Source organism: Manacus candei, unplaced genomic scaffold (assembly GCF_025592945.1).
Source record: "Manacus candei isolate 608988 ecotype Guabito, Panama unplaced genomic scaffold, ASM2559294v1 h1tg000113l, whole genome shotgun sequence".
NCBI classification, from domain to species: Eukaryota; Metazoa; Chordata; class Aves; order Passeriformes; family Pipridae; genus Manacus; species Manacus candei.
In genome coordinates, this window is record NW_026138161.1 from 147241 (window position 1) to 169597 (window position 22357).

Here is a 22357-nt window from a genome sequence, read left to right on the forward strand (position 1 = left end):
CTTGCAAGCAATACTTGAGATTTAGGAGTTTTGACATGTTCACTGCTAAATTTTGCATTCCAGACTGCAAAACCCTACTGGGGAGGAGGCAGAGCAGAGGTGTTAAGATATATCAGTTTGGAAGCTCAGTCGTGTTTCTTGCTGATGATGGTCACTTGTTTGCTGCAGTAGGATCGTCTCATGTGCTACATGTCTTTTCCTTTTAGGTTAGTCAATGAAAATGAAGTGAAACAGTGGAAAGAGCAAGCAGAGAAAATGAGAAAAGGTGAGTGATGGAGACATATATGGTGTCAACTTTAACCTTAGCATGTGTCTGCAGGCTTTATTGAGGGGCTGAGATAATACCATGCCATGGGGCTGACTGGGGAAATGGGCAAAGCAAATAACAATTTTTTCATGAAGAGACCTTAAATGGTTTATTAAGGCTCCCTTTTCTCAGTTGTGCAGCTTCTCTGCAGGGCAGTGTGGGGTTTAGTCCCCTGCAGGCTGCTGTTAGCAAAAAGGAGTGTTAGTCACCATAAAGTGGTCTCATGGGGCTGTTTCAGAGCACACTGAGCTTCAGCAGAAGCTGGAGAAGAAGGAGCGGGAGTGTGATGCCAAGGCCCAGGAGAAGGAAGAGATGATGCAGACACTGAACAAGATGAAGGAGAAGCTGGAGAAGGAGTCCAGCGAGCACAAGCAGGTCAAGCAGCAAGTGGCAGATCTCACAGCACAGCTCCACGAGATGAGCAGGGTGAGACCTCAGACCTACTCCCTGTTGTGGGCTCAGTCCCAAACCCCCTGCAAATGCTATGGGGTCATTCCAGAAGGCTGAGCTACATGGGGGAACTGAGAAAAATGCTTGCTAGGAGAGCCACCAAGATGTCTGTCTCTGCTCTTGGGGTGATTTTGCCTCTCCAGATGTGTTGAACCTCAGTCAGGAGTGCTGAAGCCTTTGAGTGCTTCCTCTATTGGTTAAATTCTAGCCAAAAGGATTAAAAATCAGCGTGGGGGTGTTTCTTAGGTGGTGTCCCCTAGCCCCATCTGACCTGTTCCCCCTCCTCTTTCTCTCTTAGAGGGCGATCTGTGCTGCCAGCCCTGGAGGACCTCCCATGCCACCAGGAGCTCCTGGTGGCCCTGCACCTTCTCCAACTCCTGGATCTCTTCTTCCCCCTCCACCCCCCCCACCACTCCCAGGGGGATGTCCCCCACCGCCTCCCCCACCGCCCCCTCCAGGTGGTCCCCCACCTCCCCCTGGACCCCCACCCCTGGGTGGGATGATGCCTTCCCTCGGAGCACCTATGGCCTTCAAGAAGAAGAGCATCCCTCAGCCGACAAATGCCCTCAAATCCTTCAACTGGTCCAAGCTGCCAGAGGTAAGCTGGGCAATAATTCCGTCAGTGAAACTGGGAGTGCCGGATGGCCACCTGGTGATGTAAGGGCAGGTGGGCAGGGGACTCCCAGCCTGCAGTGCTCCCACTGTCTTGCAGAACAAGCTGGCAGGCACCGTCTGGACCAACATAGATGACACAAAAGTGTTCAAAATCCTGGACCTCGAAGACCTGGAAAGGACGTTCTCCGCTTACCAAAGACAGCAGGTAATGGCTGGCCCGGGGTGGGCAACGTGAGGACCTGGGCAAGGTGCCACCATTATGGGATCATGTGCTTTCACCTGTAGTCTCAAAACACATCTCCCACCATTATTTCATACCGACACCGTGTTTGCCAGATGAGCTCGATCTACTTTATCCTCTCATCCACATGCCAGAGCCTTTTGTGGCGAGGTGGCTGTTCACAGCTCGGTGTGCCTGATTTCACCCCTGCCCACACACCTGACCATCTGTGTCGTGAAGATGGATCACCAAAAAAACACAAAAAACCCAGACAGGGAATGTATGAAAATAACCCCCAGATGTGGCCACAGTTGGGTAATATTTTTGGATTGCTCTTAACAGCAATTGCTCCATGTCTCTGTATTGGGTGGAAAATTTCTATCCCTCTCTGGCCAAGAAGGACTAAGTTTTGCCCACATCTACCATGGGTGGATCTCTTCTTTTATTTTTGTAGTGAGCCAAGAGCAAAATGTGAGCTTTGAACAAAAATCCCAAACCAAAATAGTGTCATTGCAGGCAAAAGTCTCTGCTTTTTAATCTCCTGTTCAAGCAGTATAGCCCCAGTTTGGAAGGCATCAAAGCACACAGAGAAAATTAGACACTTATTTCACCTCAGGCAGGATGAAAATGGGCAAAAGCAATGACTTTTTCAAGAAGGCAGGAGGAAAAACAAGGAGAGACGCTGAAAAAGGATGTTCAGTTGCTGAACACCTGGCTGTATTACTGGGAGAAGAGACCAGCTTGTCTCATTCGTGCCAGGCTCAGGCGGAAGGACGGGGCTGGGAAGGAGTGGACCTGACCCATAAGCTCATTAAGCAGTGCAAGAGTTTAATCTCTTCCAGAGGCTAACTGAGGGAAAGATCAGGGTGGATCAGAGCAGGGCAAATACCAAGAGTAGCCCACCAGGAGTACGTGCTGCCCCAGTGTTTTGGGAATAGGTGACCACAGCATTGTCTTTCCCTCGGCATTTTTGGAGCTTGACTCATGTCTACTGGAGGGCACGTCTGAGGACAAGAAATGGAAATGGAAGAGGAGCAAGAATAGAAACCTGTGTGTCAGCGGGACGGTTTGCCCTCCGGCTTGCCTGCCCGAGTCCATGAGTCACCTGGTGTGATGTGGATTATTGCCAGGCAGGAATTTAAAAATAATTTGGCTTGGCTGAGGTCCTGCTGGGTGAAGCGTCTGGTTAGGTTTGGGACCAGCAGGAACAGGGAGATGCTGCAAAGGAGAGCTGTGACATGGGCTTATGCCCTGGGTGGGATAAGGACCAAAAGGAAGCTGAACACAGGAACCAGGATCTGGGTTAGGACTGGCAAAAGATGCTATGAGAGTATCTGGAAGGCATATGGGAAAGACAAGGTGAAGTCCCACCTGTGAGATGCTGCTGGGGCTGGAGCCACCCTTGGGAATGTGATGCACAAGTTCTTTGAGGCTCACCCTGGCTTCGTGGTAGCACTGTTTTGTGTGAGTGGAGCCATGGGACACATGTCCCTGGGACTGAGGGACGTGGTTGCCTACCTGAAGTCCCCAGAGTGCTCCCACTGGCAGTCCCAGCGTGGGCAGGGGGTGCCTGGCTGCGTGCCCCAACATTGCTGGCAGCACAGCTCTGCAGGCAGCCGCAGTGCACACACCAGCACGCAGGGTTAGATGTGCTCCATGAGATAAAGTGGAAGTGTTCCAGGTTGGGTTGGATGGGGCTCTGAGCAACCTGGTCTAGTGGAACATTCCCTGCCCATGGCAGGGGAGTTGGAACTAGATGGTCTTTAAGGTTCTTTCAATCCAAATCATTCTGTAATTCTGTAACAAGGCAAACCACGGGGCACTTTATACATGGTGGGGGGCTCGGGGAGTGAACAGGCTGTCCATGAAGGACAATGAACTAATTCCTTAATAACTCACAGCATTACCAAGCTCTAGCAGAAGTTGGTTTCTGTCCTGAACAAGCAGGGGAGGAGCAGGGGTTTCTCCTGCCTATTCTCTGTGTTGAGCCACTTGCTCAGTGATCATGCCTCTCACTTGTCCTGAGACATGATATCCTCGGGACATGGGGCTGCCTGTCTGTCCATGCCCCAAGCAAACCAGGGCTGCAGAAGTGGTGCATCCCTATGTCCAGTGCCCCAGCAGGCTTTGGGGACAGTGGGCAGAGGTGTGTGCAGTGCAGAGAGCTCTCTGACCACCCCCAGATGGCTGTTATGGGGCTGCTGGTGCTGGGATTTGGCTGGTTTTATTGCCACGTAGCACCTGGGAATCCCTAAGTACTGCACAGACCCGGGACTTAATGATGTACTTAATTTTAAGCATCTCTTTAAATGCTTTTCCCACATCACAGGCTGGGATGTAAATGCAGGCTATAAAGTGAGCTCTGCAGTTTTCTGGAAAGGCCCTTTCCATGTGGGGAGGACAGGAACCCTCTGGGCTTCCTGGGGCTCAGCCTGGGAGCATCCCTGTCTCATCTCCTCTCTCAGGAGAGCCTTGTATCCTCCCTCTTCTCCCTGCTGAGGCTCTGCTGATGTCCCTGTCCCCAGAGAAGGGCTCAGCCCTGCAGCTGTGCACCATACCAGCATTTACCAGTTTTGATAGATATAATAGAAAAACCAACAGGAGCTATGAGTTTCAGGCCGTGGCGTGGGACTGGGGGGAGCTCTGTAAGGATGTAAATGCATTGATGGAGAAAAGCAAGTCCAGGGCCATTGGGGCTTATATGTACTACACAGGGGCTTGTGCCTCTGTCAGGGATGTCTTGAGAGCCTGCAAGGGGGTAGAGGCTGGGAGTGATGCTGATAAGTAACAGTGACACAGCCAGGGCAGTCCTGGCAGGTCCTGCAGCGGTGAGTGATGTAAAAGAGTCAGGGCCAAGTGGAAAAAATACGTGTTGTTGAACCGGGGGCTTAGCAGTGAGCTGGGAAAGAATTCATCTCCCAAAAAAGGATGAAGGAAGGAAAGCCTCCAGCTCCTCTGTGCAAGGGAGAGTGACCTGCACAGGGGCCAGGGACAGCAGGGCTGGGAAATGTTTGTGGGGATGGTGACTGCATGTTTAAAGCTGCTCTGTCTTATACCATCCTGCAGCAGAGGCTGGATAACGATCCCTGCAAAAAAAAGGGGCAGGGATGAGGCTGGTTTGAGGAAGAGACGGAGGGGTTTTGTAGTGAGCTTTTTCTCTGCCTTAATACATGAGGAGCCCTCCCTCTCCTAGAACAGGGGAATATAGGAGGCCACCATGTCCTTCTCTCCAGCAGCCAGGGACAAGTCTGAGCATCAGAATGGAAGGAAGGCTTCCTAATTAGGGACCAGTTAAACAAAGAAGAAGATACCCACTGCAGCTCGTGGGTGTGCTTTGTGCCTGTCCCACAAAGGAGACTGCTGGGAAGAGGTTAATTTATGAAATACCAATCCTTAACCTTAGCTGAACCAGAGACTTTTAACCACAAGGCTCCTGATAGGCACAGCTCAGCTGAGGGAATGAGGAGGGAAGACCTTCATGTGTGTGTGTGCACGTGTGTGATGCCAACTCTACTGCACGTGCTTCCAGTCTGGCGGGGGCAGCCCAGCAGGACAGCCAGGTCTTTGAGGAACACAGTGCCAATGTGGCATCAGGATGGCACTTGTCCAGGCTGGAGAAGGGGGGATGTCCCTGTCGGAGGAGAAGTCAAGGCGAAACGTGTTGCCATGGCAAACAGTAAAGTTTTGCTGTGGCCAGATTCGCTCCGGGATGAGCCTCTTGTTATTTCCACTTGAAAGCCCTGTTTTTCCTGGCAGTCGCATTGGCATTTCAGTCCCTCAGATGTGCAAGAACCAGCAATTTTCCTCCTCTGCACGGCAGGCTGAGCAGTTCTGTGCCTCTGGGCCAGTGGCAGGGCTTGGCCAGTGTCCTCCCACCTCATCCCGTGTCCCCTCCTCACCTCTGTGCACACCAGCACCTTGGCCTGAGCCATTCATGGAACCGCCTCTCCCATCAGCTCTCCCCTTCTGTGCATCCTCTAATCCACATTTTCACCTGCATCCCCCCTGTTTTGGGACTGGCACCCCCAAGTGCCTCCCTTGTGCTCCCAAGCCTCCCCCACGTTGCACTCTCCACTTCTCTGTGCTTTGATTCCTTTTGGTTTCACCGAGATCACTGAACTGCATGTGTTTTTACTGCCTTTTTCCATGCTTCTGCTATGGCTGTAGGACTTCTTTCTGAATGGTAACCCCAGACAGGTAAGAGAGCACCTCCAGGACCCCGACGCGTGCGAGTGGCGAGGGCAGGGCAAGAGCGGGGCTGGGGACACCGGGGCACGTGGGCACTCCTGAGGGGGGTTAATGTGTGGCAGACGGGGTTGAATCAGAGAGGTACAAAGAGCAACAGGAGGAGCAGCTTGAAAGTTGATGCTGGGGAGGCTGGTAAGTCAGAAGACACCCTCTTTGCTGTCTGGCCTGAGGTCAAAAGTCAGTGACTGAGTCCACAGGTTGAATTTTTAGTTGCAGCTGAACACAGAGAAGCTCCTACCCATGGGCATTTTTGCTTTACAAAAGATGGAAATAAATTCACGGGTTGAAGCTCTCTGCTTGGTTGTGATCAGGGCAGGCAAGGCATGGGAGAGGGGCAGCTGGTGCTGGGTGACTTGGGGCTCACCTTCCATCACCTGCCTCTGTGCTGCCTGTCCCAGCAGCTTTGCAATTCCCATAGCTGTGGGTTATTTTTCATTCAAACAAGAAAAAACCATAAAAAAATGGGAATTTCTGTGCCCACTCTCAACCCGTGCAGTGGCCACGTGCCAGGTCTCCTACACTCATGGATGTTTAGTGCAGATCTGTAACACACAGGACCTTGCAGCTCCAGGTTGTGTTCCTTCCAGAGGGATTGAATAGCCAGCTTTTAATTGATTAACCTTACTAAAATATGCAATATGGTAAATTAAAACCTGGGGCAACATGAACCCCCTGGGCAACCCTGCAAAACTGCTGTTGTGTAGATCTGCCCATTTGCCCACAACCACAATATTGTTATTCATTTGGAGGTAACGTGTTTAAGCTGCTTAGGAGATGTAGGTGCTTATGCTCTGCCGATTCCTGCTTTCAAATCCCTTATTTGGGGAGGATTTCACTGAAAAAGCTGCAGATTGCTTTTGCAAGTCTGGTAGCATGTATTGGTTAGCTGGCTCTGGAGGACTGATGTGTGAAGGGCGATTACAGATGTTTGGAGCAGGGGTGAGGAACAAGAGTGATGCTGAGTGTGTGCAGCAGCCCGTAATGAGATATTTCATGCGAGGGTTTAATGAAGTATCACAAGTATGTATGCTAAGAAAGCCCGGCTTTATTTATTCAGCAGCGCCTGTGTGTTTGCAGATTTTTAAATCTTCCCTGTCTGAGAAAATATTTACATTTCTAACCAGTGGCTTCAAAGCCAGCTCTGGTTTATGAAATGACTTACTGTGTTTCGTTTACAGGCAGTGGGTCTTACCCGTAACCCGTGGTGACACTCCTGATTAATGGGGGCCCGTTGTGTATCACACTGCTATGTGCTGAGAGTACTAAATGTCTTTGCTGCTCCGTGGCTCTTCTCCAGGCTTTTCTTTTTTTTCCTCTCTTTTTTTTTTGTAGAAGGAAGATGCTATCGATGACACTTTGAGTTCCCGGCATAAAGTCAAGGAGCTTTCGGTCATAGACGGCCGGAGAGCTCAGAATTGCAATATCCTCCTCTCCAGGTATGGTTAATGCCTTCTTGCCCTCTGGGGGGGTGGAGGGGTGCTCGATACCCTGCCCTGGGCTGGGGGTGCTCCTGATACCTGGCAAGAGGTTAATGACAGGAACCAGGACAGGAGGAGAGCCAGTGACACCTGAACCCTGCTATAGCCTTACATCGTTCATGGCATGGTGACATAGAGGGGCAATGCCATTAACGGAGTACATGGCAATTTAGTGTCCATGAAAAGCCCCCGAGGGGCTGGGGTACCCCATGAGCCTTCACAGGGGGCCGAAGAGAGTTGATTTCATCTCTTATCTTCCTCAGCCTGGGTTTTGTTTACTCTTTGCTGGCAGTTGAAGAGGGTCTCTGTTGAGATGGGTAAGGCACTGGGTATCAGCAAGGTGTAGGGAGCAGCAGTAGTTCAGCCATGACCTTTTGCTGCCCACACAGTGCCCTGTTTCACATCCAGATTTTAGGAAGGGGATGTGCCCCTCCTAATCTGCCCAGCCCCACTGGGATGACAGATTCCCTCACACTCCTTGCCAGGCGGGCTCAGCACTGCTACCAGCAATTTAATCCAATCCCCAGATTGCTGCCAAGAGGATAAAAAGGACCTTTTTTTAGCAAGATAAACTACACCAATAAGACTGACTCCTGAGAAAAGGGAAGCCAGGCTGCAGTGGTCTGAAAGGATGAACTATCAGTGTAGCTACTCGAAAAAAACCACCCAAATAGCAGCAGAAAATGCAACTTGTTTCTAACTCACACAATAAGAAAAAAGATCCCAACAGGAGCAAAATTTAGCTTCATTCAGAAATATTCATGGTGCTGCCTGGAAGCACGAAAGCTTTTGTGCCACCCAGGGCTGGCCAGGATGGAGCAGCCTTGCTGGCAGGTTGGGCTTGCAGCCGCGGCGCCCAAATTCTGTGTTTTCCCAGACCACGGGTTGGTGGAGATGGTGCCTTGTCTGGGCAGCCCAGCTGGTTTCCTTCCCTAGAAAGCACGGAGAGGCTGATGTCTGCAAAAAAACCAAAAAACCTCTGGGTGGATAACTCACAGTCCCTGGTGCTCCTTCCAGCTCTCCCAGGGGTGGTTGGCAGCCCCGTGGGCAGCGGGAGCGATGAGTGCAGTGAGCCGTGTGCCGCAGCGTTTCGGGGGTAAAATTGCCATGTTTATGGCTGGCTCTGCTCCGGGCTGCTTCTGGGGATTTTCGTGCTTCCTAGCAGTCCAAATAAAAAGGGATGACGATGAAAGCAGAGTTTAAAAACAGCAGGCAAATGAGTATGTCTGTGGCAGCCAGCTATTAGCAAGTAAAACGATGGGATTCGGGGCACTGGCTGGGGTGCTCCCGGCATACGTAGGCTGAGCGTAGTCTGAGTGGGTTTAGGTGTGATTCAGCCAGAGGTTTTAAGTGTGTAATTGAAAGTTAAGCACACAAATAGCTCCTTTGGTGGGAAGGGGAAAGACCCGAGCACTTAACTTCAAAGGCATCTTGCACGTCTTACTGAGTAAAGGTCTCAATTTCATCTCACCAGCAAACCCTTCTCTTCCAAGAAAGCAATGGCTGGAAACGAATCGCCAGTAATTAATTCCACAAAAAGGGCATGGCAGAGGCTGCTGCCTGCCTGCCCTCCCCTGTGGGTCGTTTCCTAGGGGAGAAGCAGGATCAGACTTGCTCTGCAGGGTGGTCCCCAGGCCTCTTACATGGCTGTTCCCAGGCCTGTCCCGCAGCATGAGGGCCCTGCAGGGACAGGTGGCTCTGAGGTTGCACTGACTTGTACCAGGCACTGCTTTGGAAGTGCTTTGGGGTTCTTCCCATGGTGCTCCCAGGACCACAATCGAGTTTCTCTCCCCAAATCCTTTTGGGTGATTTTCTCTTGATGCCAAGTGGCTAAAAGGAACGGCGGTGTAGGGATAAAGCTCAAATATCCTTCTAGTTTACTCAGGTCCAGCCCCTGCATCTCCAGCAGATTCTGTGCATCCTTGGGCAAATCCTTTCATCTCTGCCCACCCCAGCTGCCCATCCCAAAGCTGGGCAGACCAGCGGTTCCCTGGTCCCAGTGTTCCAAAGGGACTGGTCTGGCAGCTGGGCTGTTGCCCTCCCGCCTTGCTCTCATGGCCACCACAGGGCCAAGCAGACTTTCACATGCGAAAGGACCTGCAGGCTTGGCCCCTGATTTAGCCCAGACATTTGTGAGCTCACCAGGCATTGTCTGGCTCACAGCGTGGAAAGATTACGGCCAGTGAGATACTTTATCTCTCTCTGTAGATTTATTTTTTTGCCTGTTTCCCTTGCTTTGGGAGAAATTACTGCGCAGTGAGATCACTGGATTTTCCTCCGGCTTGTAATGCAGCACAAGAATATTTTTAACGCTTGCTTTTTTTTCTTCTGTTTTTCGGAGAATGCTTTGCCGATGTCAGTGCCTTGTCGTGTCTTCCTCTGTGAACTCACCACGTCCTTGCTTTTTGCTCCCCGTGCATGGGTGTGTATTTTTAGCCCTGCGTTGTGCCAGATGCAAATCCACCCCTTGCTCCATCGCTTTCCGCCTCGCGCTGGCGGTGAATGGCTCGTTTGATTCCCCTCTCCCTGCGAGGCGACACGAAGCATTTTTCTCAAATGAATGTGGCTTTTCAGGAGGGCGCGTCCCCTTTCCCGGTGGAATTCGGGTTTTTTCCCCCCCCTTCACACTTATTACGTCCTCTGCGGGGCTCGACAAAAGCCACGCAGAACAGCCCCGCTCTCGCCGGGCTGGCGAGCTGTCACTTCGCATCGTCGGGCTGCCGGCTCTAAATCCCTGTGACAGCAAGTCCTGTGACCCCGTTCCTCTCAGACGGCTCGCGTTCGACAGCTGCTGCCAACAATGATAATTATTGTGGTTATAGATAAGCTTCTAGCTTTCACTGGCCCCTTTCCCATCGAATTGTCTGAGAAGCTGTTTTCTTCTGGCGCCCCGCGCTTGCTCTCTGCCGATGCTGGGGCAGGCTCTTGTTCTTGGCACTGGGTTGTGATGATTCCTGAGAAAAGTGGGGGGTTTTTTTCAACCTCTTTTCTTTTTAAATGTATTTGATTGTTGGCTTTGCTTTCAATGAGCAGGGCTTAAAAAAGTCACCCTCGATTTCACCACCGTCCTGGAGACGATCATGGTAAAAGTGTGTGATGTAGGTGTTAGCTATGGATGGGGGCAGCTGCCTGCCCACACCCTTCTCCCAGGAGCATTTTTGCTTCCCAGGGATCCCTCTAAATGTCCAAACTTAGCCAGTGTCTGCTTTTCACTGGAATGGAGAGCGATGTTGGTGGTCTGCACATTCCTGTTGCTGCTTGGGTGAAAAGGGAGTCCTGCAGTTCATATCCTACCCTGGGTCATGTTCCATCCCAGCCACTGCCCTCATATGGGACAGGTTGGGTGACCCTAGGATGGGTCTGCTCGTCACTGCAAGAAGCAGAGGAGACATTTTCCATGTTTCCTGGGTTTGCTCCTTGTATGACAACCCCAACAATTGTCCTGGTTGCTGCTCAGCACAATCTTTGAGCTTCCTCCTCTGGCTGGGGTAGATTTTTAACTCACTCCTTAATTAGCAAACCCTCTCTAGGGTGCTCCCTTGAGCAGGAGGTGAGAGAGGACTGAGTGCAGGATGAGAAACTTGGGCTCATAAGGAATGAGTATTTACTTACCAGGTCTGTAAGATCCACCTGCCTCGATAAAGCTAATCCTTCGCTTTCAGTCTTGAGCAAAAGATTTCAAGCTAAACCAAGCCCTTGCTACACTGGTCTTAGAGACCAGGACCCTTCCTGCTTTAGCTTCAGCTTCCAAAAGCCAGCTCCACAGTCTGTCTGTTCCCTGAAGAGATATAGGATGAAAAACATCCTCCTCATTTAATTACTCAGAGTGATCAAGTCAGCTCCTGATCTTCTTTTTGATCTGCTGATCAGGTTGATTTCCAGGGTCTCACATCCCGCCATAGAGTGTGTTTCTGGTTTCAGCTCATTCCTTTGAACCACATCCAGTGTTTCAGCATCCCTCAACAGCACTGATCGCCAAGACTGGGCCCATGGGTTTCCCTAAAGCCCATGAACAGGTCTTTTCAACTCTTTGACTTTTCCCTTTGTGGAAGTACAGGGGATTAATTTCTTTTAAAACTAAATATTGCAATGGTTTTAAGCACCACCGTGCTCTGGGCGAGGGAGAGGATGTTGGCAAACGGAGTTGCAGGAGTTTCTGGGCTTTCCCTCTTTTGAATTTAAATTATTTTATCGACCACAATGCAAAGAAGAAGAATATGTGTGGTTTTGCAATCAAAGTCCTTGCAGGGAGCGGTTACGGGGAGTGCTGCAGACGAATTAAACTGTAATTAATGGCTCTGTAGCCCAGGAGGAGCTGAGGGTGTCTTTCAATCTATTTGTTCCCTCAGCTCAGTGCAGACTGCTGGTGGATGAACTACTGCCAGGGAAGCCCAGCCTGGTGGTGCTCACTGTGATACAGTGGTCTGTGGTTTTAGAAATCTCCAGTTTGAGACTACGTGTTCAATTCCTGTTGTGTGAAGCAAAGGAAGAAAAAGGTGGAGGGCAGGCTGGTTTCCAGCTTCTTACACTTCGAAGCACACCAAATCCCCACCCCTCCAAAAAAGCCCAAACTGATGGGTTTCCTGGGATGCTAAGCATCTGCTTCTCTGAATTCTGGATTTCTTTCTCATTTTTTCCTAGAGGAAGACTCCAACCAAAGGTGGTGGGAGGGGCAATGCTTAAATCCAAGAACAGCAGTAGAAATTGGCCAAATTTTCCTGAAGGGTTGTGGCAGCGGGTTCAGGAGCAGTGCTGAGCTGCACTGCTGAGCCTGGTCTGGGCTGTGCTGCCAGTGGGACCATGACCCTCACTGGCCCCATGGCATTTAGGGGTGCTGGCACTGCAGGAGCAGCATTGCTGCAGGCAAGAGCTACATATGAAAGTTGGATGTTTTCAATATGTGTACAGTATAGTACTTACAACACTTACATAAAATGGGGTGAGGGAATTGGCTGCAGGGGGTTGGGCCCCATTTGCAGCAGGGCCAGGGCTGCTGCTCTGTGCTATGCTGTCCTCCAAGGAGGACCTTGGCAGAGCACAGTCCTACCACATTTCTCACACATCCTTCTTATCCTTCTTCATAACACACTGTATGGAGTTATTTGTGGTGATGCTGCTGCTGGCTGGGAGTTAAGCTGTTCATGTTGCATGGGTGTGTAAGGAAACCTTCCCTGATTGCTGGGCTGGGAATAACTCTCCTACCCCTCCACTTCCCAGGCTGAAACTCTCAAACGAGGAGATCAAACGAGCAATTTTGACGATGGACGAGCAGGAGGACCTCCCAAAAGACATGCTGGAGCAGGTGGGCAGCATGTCTCATGCTTCTTTGGGGTTGCCTCATGCTGAGATGATGCTGTGCAAGGTGCTCAGGACCAAAGTGTGACTTCGAGAGTGTCAGGCCCCAAATTATTTAACAACCACATGTTGAAAAACCACCCAGGTGGGTCAGGGCAGCAGGAAAGCAGCTCAGTGGCAGCATCAGTGTTGGGAGCAGCATGGCCTCCACGTGCCATTCCTGTACTCAGGTCTGCCCTGAGAACCTCTAGGCTGCACAAGTTCTGTGTTTTGTGACTGCAGCTTGAAGTTTGTGCTCCGTGGAGTTTTATTTTTGAAAGCTTGTTCAGTGTTTGTGCAGTGGTCAAAAAGGGAATCCCATTTTTCACCCCCTCTGAATCCCTTTGGAACACATTATTCACCTGTCCTTAAAGCTGAGCTGGCAATTGCACGTGGGAGGATTCATTGCACAGAATTTCCATCTGCAAATAAGTAGAGTTGCAGCAAGTGAGAGTCCCTGACTGACATCTCCTCTGGCAGAGCTGATGTTGAAACCTTGGAGCAGACGTAGTACATCTGTTGTAAAACCAGAGTGATGGCAGGGCAGAGGCAAGAGACACTAATGTGAGAGTAAAGGGAGGAAGGTCACAGGGACGGCGATCACACTTATTTCACAGGTGCCTTGGGGTCACTGTCTGTACATGCTGTAAAGGTAGAAAATTCAAGGAAATAAATCACCATTTGGCTCCTGAAAAACTGTGCATGGACCTCACACCCACCACTGTGCTTTCTCTTGTTTAGCTCCTGAAGTTTGTTCCTGAAAAGGGTGACATTGACCTGCTGGAAGAGCACAAGCACGAGCTGGACCGCATGGCCAAGGCTGACCGGTTCCTCTTCGAAATGAGCAGGTTGGTGCCTCAGGGGACACGTGTTTTGGCCAGTGGCTGCACAGGCTGGTTGGGAGGTGGCTATTTCATGGAAAACCTGCTTGGGAAATAAGCCCTTCTTCTTTTCCCATCAAGAAATGCATGAGCCAGATGGATGGGAGGGCAAGCAAGGTGCTCTCTCCCACTCATAAGGATCACTTGTGATGCTGTGCTCCTGGAATCAGGGTGTGCATCCCAGACAAGCAGCAGCTGGACAGAGGAGGGTAAAGGGATAGAGAGATGGATCCTCTGGAGTGAGGTGTTGGCTTCCCAGGTCATGTCTCGACACATTTCCCCTCTCATTTGGGGAAGATGGTTTAGGGGCCTCTGTGGTGGTGCTGGGTTGATGGTTGGACTAGATGATCTTGAAGGTCTCTTCTGACCTTGATGATTCTGTGATTCCTTTCCACCTGGTCTAGTGGAGGGTGTCCTCACAGTGCAGAGGGGTTGGAACTAGATGATCTTTAAGGTCTCTCCAACTCAAATCATTCTGTGATTCTATGACTCTGTGATCTGCATCATGGCCCAGGTGAGCAGTGCTGTTTGAGTGATAACATGATGCTCCTTTTCCCCTTCACATGATGACATCCTAATGAGTACTTGAGCCTGATGTATGTACATTTTGCCCTGCTGTGTAGATGAATCCCAGTCCTCACCTCAGAATTGACTCATCCCTGGGGCTCCTGAGAATGTGAGAGATGGAAAGGAAATGTCATTTCTTCCTGCTCCTGGTAGCAATCATTTAAGACTTAGAAGTCTTCAGGGATGAATAACCTTATCTATTGCATGCACATCCTCTAGAGGTGCCGGTTTAAAATCTTGAAGCTCCTTATTTAAATCAAAGTGAGCACTGAGCTCTTTGAATCTCTTAACTGAACTTCAAGCAAGTCACTTGTTGGCAAGGTCAGCGAGTTTTACAATTTGAGTTCGCACTGGGAGATCAAAAATAGAAATGCTCCCGTCCTCCCTGAGCAACGCGCCGATGAACACCGGGGTGATGTGCCGTGTGGTTGCTGAGTGTCAAAGGCAGGCAGGATGGAGCTGTGAAGTTCAGACCTGAGCCCTCGGGGCTGAATGATGCTCAGAATTAGCTTTCCTGTCGCAAGTCACCTTTCTTCTTCACAGTCTCTCGCCCAAGTGTTGCTCCCATGCCTTCATCCTTTGGAAGGCACAACGTGCTGATGCAAATATTTTCCTTGATTTCCAGCACGGCTTTTTAATTTGCCTTGTGGTCTGTAACTGAGTGTGATGTCTTTGTCACCTCTGATTAGTGCAATGACAGTGTAGCCCATGGCCTTGTGTTTGAGCACGTCTCCCATGGGTCCTTGGTCCAAATGACTCAAATCAGATTGCCATGTGCATACAAGTGAGATCTTGTTTAGCTTAAACACAGATGACATGAGCAGAGCCATCCCTGACTTGCCCAGGAAAGGGGCTTTCCAGCCCAGGCCATCATTTTGAGGATCTGAAGGTCTGGTTTCATTAGTGGTGGTCGTTGGCAAACCTCTGTCCAGCTGCAGCTCATCACAAAGCCATGGGGAGCCCAGACCTCATCAGCATGTTTACTAAGGAGTGGCTGTAAAAGAACGGTTTGTTCATATCAATAGGGTGTAAAAATCCACTTGTTAAACCTGCTGAGTTAAGGATAGGCTTAAGCATGTGGTTAAGAACCCACCTGGATCCAGGACAGCTGTAGCTTCAGTTGTCATTTTTTCCCATCCAGCACAGTTTCAGGGAGAAAAGGGGTCATTATTTTTTAATCACTGTGGCTCAAGCGTGCTTTGTAAGCACAGCTGTGAGCAGCAGAGCAGCAGAGCTCTGCCCTGGAGCAAGCAAAGCTCAACTTGCATCTCTTTTTTTTTATTTCCAGGATAAACCATTATCAGCAAAGGCTGCAATCCCTCTACTTCAAGAAGAAATTTGCAGAGAGAGTTGCAGAAGTCAAACCCAAGGTGGAAGGCAAGTGACCAGACCTGCTCAGGGACTCTGTGCCAGCACAAGGGAGCACTTGTAGGAAGAGCATCCCTCCGTGCCAGGACAAGCCTGGTCTGCATGGAGGGGACACAGGGGAAGTGACACAGTGACACAGGGGAAGGGAGTTGGTGGTCTCTCTTTGGGGGTACTGAAGGGGTTGCTGCAAGAAAAAGGGACTGGTGTGCTGTTGTGGCAGGGGGTAATGTCCCACCCCTCTCTGCTTTCAGCCATCCGTGCCGGCTCCAAGGCAGTGCTGCAGAGCAGCAGCCTCCAGCAGCTGCTGGAGGTGGTCCTGGCCTTTGGGAACTACATGAACAAGGGCCAGAGGGGCAACGCCTTCGGCTTCAAGATCTCCAGCCTCAACAAGATCGCGGACACCAAGTCCAGCATTGACAAGTGAGCAGCCCCTGCCCTTATGCTTGGTGGGATCTGCAGGCCCCAGGGATGCTGGGGGAATGGAGGGGTCATTAGCATTGCCTCTGGGAAGTGGGTGGGTGGGAGCAGTCCCTCCTTCTCCTGCCCAATTTGGCATATCCAGTGAGGTGAGTGTCCATTTTTTGAGCACAACAGCTTTCGAGGGAAGCTGAGCTGCAGATCATTACAGGGATTGATGGGGACTTTCCTTCCTGGTCTGGCTAAACTTCAGCCAAGGCTGATTAGGAGGATCATCTTCCAAATGCTTTTTAACCCCTTTGAGAAGCCAAGAGCCAGAGAAAGGGTTCCCAGGGGCTTTTCTCCATGGGAACTGCCTCTGCCACCCCTGCAAGCTGCCACAGAGCCATTGCCTGGTTTGCTGTCTCCTTCCAAGCTCCATGCAAGAGAAGAGCTGGGAGGGTCTCAAACCTTCAGAGGGAGAGGAGCTCAAACCTGCCTGGTCTCATCCATCAGTAAAGACAGTGGAGAACAGGAACAGTGATGCTCAAGTCACCTGCCCTGAGTTCCTCCTGTGGAGGATCCTTGCTTGCAGGGACCAGGCTGCTCTGCACTGCGCTTGTGCATGGGACAGACTCATCCCATGTCCCCAGACAGGCAGCAAGCAGCATCCTTGCAGAAGTTCTCAAATAGTTCACTGCCAGGGTTGGGATTTAACCAGGGTTTTTGGCTGAGCACTCGGCTCCCCTGGTGCTGCCACACTGACCTCACTGCTCCTCTCTCCTAGGAACATCACCCTTCTGCACTATCTCATCACTGTCGTTGAAAAGAAATATCCCAAAGTCCTCCGCCTGCACGAGGAGCTGCGAGACATTCCACAGGCAGCCAAAGTCAAGTAAGCAGAGATTTAGGTGGCACTTAGGGAGCTCTGGGAGCACCTCTCCCCTCATTTCAGACTGCCTTTCCATGTCACCCCACCCTAGTTCATGCTCCTGGCCAGATCCTGGCTGCTGGGCTGTACCCCCTGCTGTGGCCATACCAGAGCATGCCCAAGGACACAGAAGCAAACATCACCTGGTGGCTTTAAATCACAGCCCTTGCAGCAAAGGCTCTAAACCTCTGAGTCTGAGGGAGGAGAGCTGCTTGGAGCAACCGTTTCCTGTTGTTATCTCACCGCAGAGGCATTTAATTAATTTCTAATGGTACGTTAAGTAATCCGGGAGGAAGCGGTTGCGGTGTGGCTGCAGATAAAGGGCAGCTATTTATCTTCCTGTGGCAGGGAGGCTCTGCCTGCAGCATGGGCAGGACCAGGCAGCCCTCCAAGGGGTTCACCTGCCTCCAGGTCCTGCCTGCTCCTTGTTTTACCACCAACGTGGAGCTTCTGGTGTGTGCAACCAGCTTTTAAATCCTTCCTGGTGACCTGCTGGGAGCAGGCTGCCCCTGCTCAGCAAAGCCCTTAAGCACATGATGAACCTTTAAGTGCAAGAGGAATCTGCTGTTGCCCTGCAAAGCCCTCAAGTATGTGCTGAAGTACCTCTGAAATCAATGAGGCTCTGTTTTGGTTTTAAAGTTCAGCAGGAGCTTATGGGCTTTGCTGCTCCAGGGATGTGAGCAGCACAGATCACACGTTTCTGCAGCCAACCCATATTCTTGTTAGCCATGGACAGGAAAAGGGCCTGAAACTGCCCCTTTTTAGAGAAGATGCAGTTGGAACAGGTTACCCTGAGAAGCCGTGGATGCCCCATCCCTGGAAGTGTCCCAGGATAGGTTGGACACGGCTTGGAGCAACCTGGTCTAGTGGAAGGTGTCCCTCTCCATGGCAGGGGGTTGGAACTAGATGGGCTTTGAAGTCCCTTCCAACCCAAAACATTCTGTGATTCCATGAAATACAAATGGAGTTTACAGTGGCTTGAGGGTATTTCTAGTTTCAAAGATCTCTTGTAGTGGTGGTGGGTTCCCAAGGAAGATGTGTAATGCACAAAACAAGCATCCTCACGTTTAAAATGTAAAATAATCATCAGCCATCAGGATTAAACCCATGACAGGACAAATCCTGGTGTGAGAGGAAGAGTATTCTTCACCCAGAGGGTGGTTGTGCACTGGAACAGGCCCCATAGGGAAGTGGTCACAGCACCAAGCGTGCCAGAGCTCAAGGAGCTTTTGGACAACACTCTCAGGCACATGGTGGGATTCTTGGGGTGGTTCTGTGCAGGGACAGGAGCTGGAGTCAAGGATCCTTGTGGGTCCCTTCTAACTCAGGATATTCCATGAGTGTGTGGTGCTCAGTTTGTAGGCATCATCATCTGAGAACACAGCTGAGCAGGAGATGCTCCTCTCCCATGGAGACTCCTGCTTTCTCATGCCCATGTATCTGCAGCTGTTGTACAGACACACGTGTGGGAAAGAAAACGTCTGCATAGAGGGTTTTTTTTTTTACCCCCCTAAACTTTATCATTTTGCTCTAAACTGGACACCATATGTAACATTTGGGTTTGGTCCAATCCAGAGCGAAACCAAAAAGTTCTGGAAAACCCTGAATTCCCCCCAGCCCTGCAGCTGTGAAGCAAAAAACTGCCGCCTCTGTCAATCCCCACCGCTAGTAATGAACTGCTGGAGCACAGGGCTCCCAAAACTGCATTTTCCCAGACTAAACCTGCCAGGAATGCTTGCCCCATGACCCGGCGTCAGCAATTCCAGGGACCCCAGCCCTCGCACAGGCACCCCTGGAAAGGCATCAAGCCTGTGGTCATCGAGCCTTTGTGAGAAAGCTCCCCCTCAGATGTAGTGGTAGGAACCCGTAAGCACTTGAATTCGAAGCTCATCGGGGGCTTGAGCCTTGTGTAAACAAAGTCAGCGCCAGACGTGATGATTTATTTTTATTTCTCTATATTTGGGCTGTCTCCTTTTGTGAAAGCCTCGCCGCTAGGAAAGATGCTTTGCCTGGTGTTCACCCAGCTCTGGCACCCTGTAAAACTGTCCTCTGTGCACTGGGACAATGAGCCCATCTGCTGCTGGCACTGGAGAGGAATCTGTGCCCAGCAAAGCCCTTTCCTGAGCTGTTCTTTTGCTTGGAGAAGGCTGGAGGCTGCTGAGCTTGCTAAACCTGCACAGTCCCCTTGATTAAAAATACAGAAAAGTGCTTTGCTTTACAATAAGCAACTGCAGCCTCTTTGAGATAGCCCCAGCTTAGAGGCTGTCAGCTTGACTTGCAGCTCGAGACATGCTGATCTGCAAAAAAGAGGCAAAGTGTGCAGTGTTGGGGTCTTTTCAGTGGAAAAACACAGTCGAGTTGGTCAGAGAGCTGTAAAATTTTCTGGGGAAGGCTGAAAATTAACATCCTGCTATTTCCAACAGCATGACTGAGCTGGAGAAAGAAATAAACACTCTGAGGAGCGGCCTGAGAGCGGTGGAGACTGTGAGTATTACTTAAATAAAATACAGTCCAGCCTGGCTCCAAGCAGGACGGCATCCCTCCTTGGGGAGGCAGGCAAGGGAGCTCCCAGCAAAGCTGCTTTTATCTCACATCCTGGAGATCTGTTTGCCTTTCCTTCCTGCCCTGCACGTGCTCCTGTCCTCTCAGGGCTGTTTTGGCACTGAAGTTACCATGTGTGTTTAGGCACGTGCATGGTTTATATCTTAATACATCAAGGGAGGGTGAGTAAGGCTCGTGATGATGCCCATGGAGGACCTGTGATGTGCAGAGGGGGCTCCCCTCGGCTGTAAAACCGCAGAGGGCTGGAGAGCACTTCTGCAACCCAGCTGGAATGGTGATGAAATGGTGGAGTATCCCAAAGGACTCACCGTCTTGTTAAATTATCCTGCTTCCCACAAGCTTTCCTGCAGGATTTGGCTTAAAAGCTTACTGCAGGCATTGTAAAACGGGTTAATCCAGGGTGTCATGTATGGCAGGGGGGAGCAGCAGTGGTGGTGCAGGCAGTACCCTGGGCACTGATGCAGGCACACTCCCCATTACCAGAGGCTGATGGTATTTGTGTCCTTCATCAGCCAGGACCTGACCAGATTTCTTTTTTTTTTTTTTTCCCAAAGGAGCTGGACTTCCAGAAGTCTCAGGTTCAGCAAACAGGTGACAAGTTTGTGTCTGTCGTCAGCCAGTTCATCACATTAGCCAGCTTCAGCTTCTCAGATGTCGAAGATCTTCTGATGGAAGCAAAAGAGCTGGTAAGGCCACCAACATCCTTGAGATCTGGGTAGTGTTTCAGCCTTCCCAGAGCACATTCAACTGTGTGTGAACATCTCTAGTGCTTCCCCCATGAAGTCATGTGAGTGTCCTGCTGAGACTCTCATGTGAGAAGGGTGCTGGGCTGCTCTTCATGTTTTGTTTGGAGTGGGTGGGTGGGTACATCCCTGTCTGTCCCCAGGGCCTTCTTCCTGCTTCACAACCCATCATGGCAGGGGATTGCAGGTCCAGCTAACAGACAGCTTCTGGGACACAGGATGTGCTGTAGAAAGCCGTGAGATACCTGTCTATCTTTTGGAAGTGCAAGGCAAGGGCTAGGCATGGGAGAGTGATGTCCATCAGGGAAGGAGATATTAGGTCATTTATGAGGGTCTTGCTTTTGGTGAAGAGCTTTCACGCAAGCCTAAAGGGCTTGCTTTGCTTTCTGTGTCTTAAAATGGAAATATCCCAATTTTGGGGGCATTGGAGTTAAAAGCGTGGCTGCTGGGGCATCTTGGCCAGTGAAGACTGAAGGTGGCAAGAAAGCAGGCTGTTCCATCTGGGGATGAAGAGGAGGAAAATCCTCATCTGGAAGAGGAGGAAAAATGCAATCAGGTCTTCAGCTGGACATGAGGTCACCCAGAGTTTGATACTGGAGACAACTGAGGCTGCCTGACCAACCCCACTTCCATAGGGGTAACTGATCTAGGACCTGCCCAGCTCTTCTCTCCAGAGAAGAGAGGAGCTCAGTGACATGAATTGAGACCAAACTCAGACCTGGTTAGAGAAGCTACTCAAAAGTTTTTCTGTTCCCAGAGTAGTGCCTTGGTGAGAGCTTTGCAGCCACATGCAGTGACCTCCTGCCAACATTGTCCTTTTCTCCCCACCAGCCTGATTTAACTCACAGCAAAGCCTGGTTTAACTCACAGCAAAGGGGTGGCCACTGGCTGACACCCATGATTCCCAAGCACCTTTTGCTTCCCCTCTTTCAGCAAAGGGACACACAGCTGATTTCCATTCGCCTAAATCCTCCAGTATCTCCTCCCTGGCCTGGCCTTCACCTTGATGGGAGTGGCAGGGAGATAATCCAGCAAAGGCCATTTTAGATGTCCTATCCTTGTCCCACTGCATCAGCTACATCTCCAAAGATAGTATGTGTCCATTTGTCATCTCCTTCTCCCTGGCTGTACCAGTGTCCAGTTGGCACTGTCCTTCTGACCATCCACCCATGCTTGGGCATATTATGATGGACCATTGCCTTCCTGAGGCTATGCCTAAACCAGGCCACCCTTTTGGACTGTTGACAGTAACCTGGCAGATCTTCCCTGCAGTGAGTTAGGACTGTGGAAATGGTGACAAATGCTTTCCAAACTATATCATCTTCTGCTCACTTGGGTGGATCTGGTCATGGTCCCCAGTGTCCATGGAAGTCCACTCTGAAGACATTTGCAGCTGTTGTCATGGTTACTGGATGGGCTGGGCTGTGGGGAGCTCACCAGCTCTTCGCTTTTTAAACACATGTGGAGATTCAAAGTGTGTTACTGCTTTCTCTTAGGAAATCAGAAACAGAAACATCCCTGTTTTGTAAACTTTATATCCTACGAGGATAACATTTTCAGGCTTCCCTCCCCCACCAGAATCTCTTGTAACGTGGCAGAGAATTTAGTATCTTGATTAAAATCAACAAGAATAACCTCAATTATATTGACTTATATAGTGACACCTCTCCGATTCCCCCCTGCATCTTGAAGTGTTAAGTCTCTTAAGTAAACAAAGAAATAAAAATGCCCTAAGTGTCTTTTGAAGAGCGTGGGGCACCCCTGCAAATAAAATTAAATCATACAAGCAGGCTTTAAAAATGTTCCTCTTGGTCTACCCTGAAAAATCAAAGCAACTAATAAATCTGTTTGTGCTTTGATTTTGTTTTTCCTTTCTTTTAAGATTGCTTATCTCCAGGACGTGCCATCACAATTTTAACAAACTTTCTATGCACAAAGAGTCTCCTTCAAACTGGAAGTGAGAACAAAGAGTGTCAGTCCCAAGGACAAGTCACGGGCTGCTTGGGGACTGGGGTGCATCACCAGATCATGGATGTCCTGTCCTGACCTTTGCTAAGGCCTCATTTGACTCCCTTGTATTAATGGTGTGCAAACAGCACAAAAGGCCGGAAAACTCCCTCTTTCCCTGCCCAGGGCTGTGCCTGAGCCTGGGCAGAAATCTCTTTTAGAAGTTTCACCAACACATTTGGTTTCAATAGCAGAGCATGTGGCAATGATAAATAATACCCCAAAAATACTTCAAAGAAAAACTTAAAAG

The 22357-nt window shown here is 50.3% G+C and overlaps 1 protein-coding gene across 3 annotated transcripts in view; it reads left to right on the forward strand.

The window, feature by feature from the left end:
• Positions 1 to 22357, forward strand: part of DAAM1 (dishevelled associated activator of morphogenesis 1) — a 94634-nt gene that overhangs the window by 69227 nt on the left and 3050 nt on the right. For 2 of the 3 annotated variants that reach the window (XM_051769818.1, XM_051769819.1), the window contains 13 exons: positions 207 to 265; positions 546 to 733; positions 1056 to 1355; positions 1470 to 1577; positions 5760 to 5789; positions 7173 to 7276; positions 12536 to 12620; positions 13394 to 13500; positions 15389 to 15477; positions 15720 to 15888; positions 16652 to 16759; positions 19219 to 19279; positions 19912 to 20043. In XM_051769818.1, coding sequence (XP_051625778.1) covers positions 207 to 265; positions 546 to 733; positions 1056 to 1355; positions 1470 to 1577; positions 5760 to 5789; positions 7173 to 7276; positions 12536 to 12620; positions 13394 to 13500; positions 15389 to 15477; positions 15720 to 15888; positions 16652 to 16759; positions 19219 to 19279; positions 19912 to 20043 — 1540 coding nt within the window. The remainder of the gene's footprint in view (positions 1 to 206; positions 266 to 545; positions 734 to 1055; positions 1356 to 1469; positions 1578 to 5759; positions 5790 to 7172; positions 7277 to 12535; positions 12621 to 13393; positions 13501 to 15388; positions 15478 to 15719; positions 15889 to 16651; positions 16760 to 19218; positions 19280 to 19911; positions 20044 to 22357) is intronic. The other variant, XM_051769821.1, reaches the window with a different exon arrangement.